Source organism: Pyrus communis, chromosome 7 (genome assembly GCF_041283825.1).
Source record: "Pyrus communis isolate YQ-2024b chromosome 7, ASM4128382v1, whole genome shotgun sequence".
Taxonomy (NCBI): domain Eukaryota; kingdom Viridiplantae; phylum Streptophyta; class Magnoliopsida; order Rosales; family Rosaceae; genus Pyrus; species Pyrus communis.
In genome coordinates, this window is record NC_142571.1 from 10,699,823 (window position 1) to 10,703,214 (window position 3,392).

A 3,392-nucleotide genomic window follows, 5' to 3' on the forward strand; every position below is an offset into this window, starting at 1 on the left:
GAGTTTCTTTTTCCTTTTTTTAGTCCATTGCTCTGATCTAAATTGAAAAGCCTACACTTAAGGGTCAAGGGTTTTCCTCACGCGTTGGCTTAGCTGATGATCGACTATCGTTGGATATGAATGGATTCTCGTTCTACTTACACAGCTTGTTCAAAGAATTAATGCATCATAGTTTTATTTATTTATTTTGAGTCAAACAATATATTTTACACTAAAAGAAGGAGATAGTTCGGCTAAGTCACACAATGAGCAACCTAATTTGGTATCGAATTTGCCATCTACAAGATTCAAACCTAAGACCTCCCACTTACAAGTGAAGAGGAATAACACTATATCGTAGTACTGAGTGGCATCATTGTTTTATTAATTTCTTTTCTTGTAACACATATGTGCAAGTGTTTTTTATGTAGGTAAGTAATATCATGCGATTGTGTGATTGTCATAAGCAAAAACATATCTTTTCTTAAGTACCTGTTTAACAAGAAATAATACGTTTATTCCAAAGGTTACATTTGTAGACGATATTGTGGGATGGGTTGATAATTAAGACAATGCCATGTAATGTGGTTTAACAGTGTGATTAATGATTATTAGAGAGTAAACCTATGAGACTTTCACGTCCAAGCTTTCTCACACACGCAAATAAGGTCTACATTCTCAGACGCCAATTACATGGGTGTATGTTGACCTTAAAACAAAAGGAGTTGACACAAGTATAAGTATTTGTATAGTATAGCTATATATATATATATACACACTTTTTAAGGATTCATACTTTTCAAGAATTAATGGTAAAATATTGTGTAAAAATTGAGTATGTGATATGTGAGAAAGAAACTTCTTTCTAATAACAAATAATAAAGTAAAGCATCTCACTAGAATGGATAAATTACACATAACTTAGTTGAAACTTTCATCATAAACTCAGCATAAGTCTTATTGAATTTAAACTAATATTTAACCGAAATATCGACAAAATCTGTCTGATTGTAACCAAAATTTAAGAGTTCTCCGATATAAGGTGAATTCTCCCTTTTCTATATTTTTCTTTGATTTTTCTGATTTTTCCAATAGTTTCACAAAAATACCGACCATATCTAAGAAATTTCAAACATCATAAAACACATACTCTCTTTGAATGATTACATTCTCATTTCTCTCATTCATCTAGTTTAAAATTCGTAGTTCTATTAAATTAGCTGACCAAAATATGTCAACAACGAAGAAAAGGAGGAACTACTTGTTCGAATTAATTTGGGGGAGTCTCATGATAATTAATCTAATTAAGACTGATAACAAACTTAAACCATAATTAAGACTAATAACAAACTTAAACCATAAGAGTATGATGGGCAAAGCCATGTGATGCAAACTACAATGATCATTTCCAATTCCAACTTTTTTCAAGGAAATTCAAGTCCTTCCCTGCTTGCACTTTCCTTCCCCGCTTGCACTTGCTCTCCTCCTTCCCTTCGTACGGATTTGAATTCGTAATATTCTCCTCATTTGAGTCATTTTCCGTATCATATTATATATATATATATATATATATATATCGCTCTCTTCTCCTCCCAAACACTCTTTATCTCAATCCTCACCCAGCACACCAAAATCAGAACTCAAACACACCCACCAAACCCTCATAGATCATCACCAAGAGATCAAATTCAGCTCAATTTTGTTCACTTTGAAAGAATAGTAGCTGGTGATCGAGTCCTTGTGTGTAATTCTGCTTGCCTTATCGTTTTTTATCCTGTGTCCTCTCTTTGTTCAACATAATCATATTTTTTTTGCTTCAAAAACACAATTTCAGCTACATCTCAAGCCCAAATAGTACAAATTAAGCATTTGGGTATTTTATATTTTAATGAAATACCCTAAAAGCTTGTGTAGTTGAACTGCGAAAGCCAGACCATGTCTAATATCCCCACCTTTCTCTCTGAAATCTGCTTAACCCTCTCTCGTCTCGCCATGTCCGAGGCCGACCCATGGCCATTTTCTTGAAGTAAATCACTCTCTAGCGACAACCCAATTCACTTCTCAACACGAATTTCAAAACCCAAAGCACAGATTTTCCTCTTTTTTCCCCCAGAAACAATGGCAAAATTCAGAGGATTCAAGCTCGGAAAGCGCCTTTGCCCGGTCATCCGGTGGTTCTTCGTCCGTACGATCCGACACGAATATACCAGGCTCAACCCGGGTTCTTCCTCCTCAGCTTGCAGCTACAAACCCATGTCGAAGCTGCTCACGTGGGGCCGGAAGCTATCCGCTGGCGCCAAATCTCTGTGCTGCAGCAAATCCGGGTCGGGTTACAAGCAGTTGGGTCAAAGCCCGGTTGAGAAAAACAAGCCTGTTACGGTTCCGAAGGGACATCTGGCTGTATACGTGGGCCAAAAAGACGGTGACTTTCAGAGAGTTTTGGTGCCCGTCATTTACTTTAACCATCCCCTGTTCGGGCAGCTTCTGAGAGAGGCTGAGGAGGAGTACGGTTATCAGCACGACGGCGGAATCACCATACCCTGCCCGATGTCGGACTTTGAGAGAGTCAAGACCCGGATCGCCGCCGGGTCGGGTCAACGGAGGCTGACGTGGAAGCGCAGCGCCACGCTTTAGGCGGATAAGTCAATAGCGATGATATGACGATAATATTCCACGATGGATAATGATGTTTGTTAAATTTTTGTCGATCTTTACTTTTTAGGGGTGTTTTACTTCTTTTTTTCACTTTTTATTACTTTTTGAAGCTTTCTTTTTGTACTTTTTCTTAGATGTATACATTTACGAAAAGAGTATAATATATGTATGGATGCAAATTTCTTCTTTTTTATTCTTGAACGAAAATGCACTTGTAAAAACAATTAACACTTTAGGTCAAGGCCAATAGCCTCACTCGCCCACGATGAATGGGGAAGGGCTTTGGCTGAAAAACCTCCGATGCTAAAGTTAAAATTTTGAGGGGAAAATGTTTAAAAAATTTAGAGAATTTTGCAAAAAGCTTGGCCTTGGGTTTTGGAGAAAATGAGATGGTATTTATAGGGGTGTGGTCGCCCCCTTTGGAGAGGTGGGAACCCGTCACCCTTGTTATTTTTTGGTGTTAATAACCATCAATTAGCTAATTAATGAATTAATTGAGTAATAAATCAATTAATTAGCTAATTAATATAATTTGAAAGAAATAATTTGGGAGTTACCTTGTGGGGAAGATTTGATGAGGGTTGATGAAATAGTTTTTGAACAAATACCTATTTTGATCACTTTTGACCTTGATTAAGGGATGATTGTCTGCTGCTTGCGCGTAGAAATCCCGGTGTGCCTCAAGGGTAATCTTATCTTTTTTTGCCCAAAAATCCCCATGTCGCCTTCATATTTTTCTTGATTATTTTTGGCACCAC

At 37.2% G+C, this 3,392-nt stretch overlaps 1 protein-coding gene across 1 annotated transcript; it reads left to right on the forward strand.

Moving 5' to 3' along the window:
* Nucleotides 1-1,554: 1,554 nt before the first annotated feature.
* LOC137735422 (auxin-responsive protein SAUR36-like) lies at nucleotides 1,555-2,827 on the forward strand. The gene has a single exon (XM_068474843.2). The coding sequence runs from the start codon at nucleotides 2,098-2,100 to the stop codon at nucleotides 2,611-2,613; it is 516 nt and encodes a 171-aa protein (XP_068330944.2). The 5' UTR covers nucleotides 1,555-2,097; the 3' UTR covers nucleotides 2,614-2,827.
* The last annotated feature ends 565 nt before the right edge of the window (nucleotides 2,828-3,392 follow it).

Bases quoted from the DNA above. Each gene is read 5' to 3' on its own strand.
- LOC137735422 (XM_068474843.2), top strand. From the start codon at position 2,098: ATGGCAAAATTCAGAGGATTCAAGCTCGGAAAGCGCCTTTGCCCGGTC.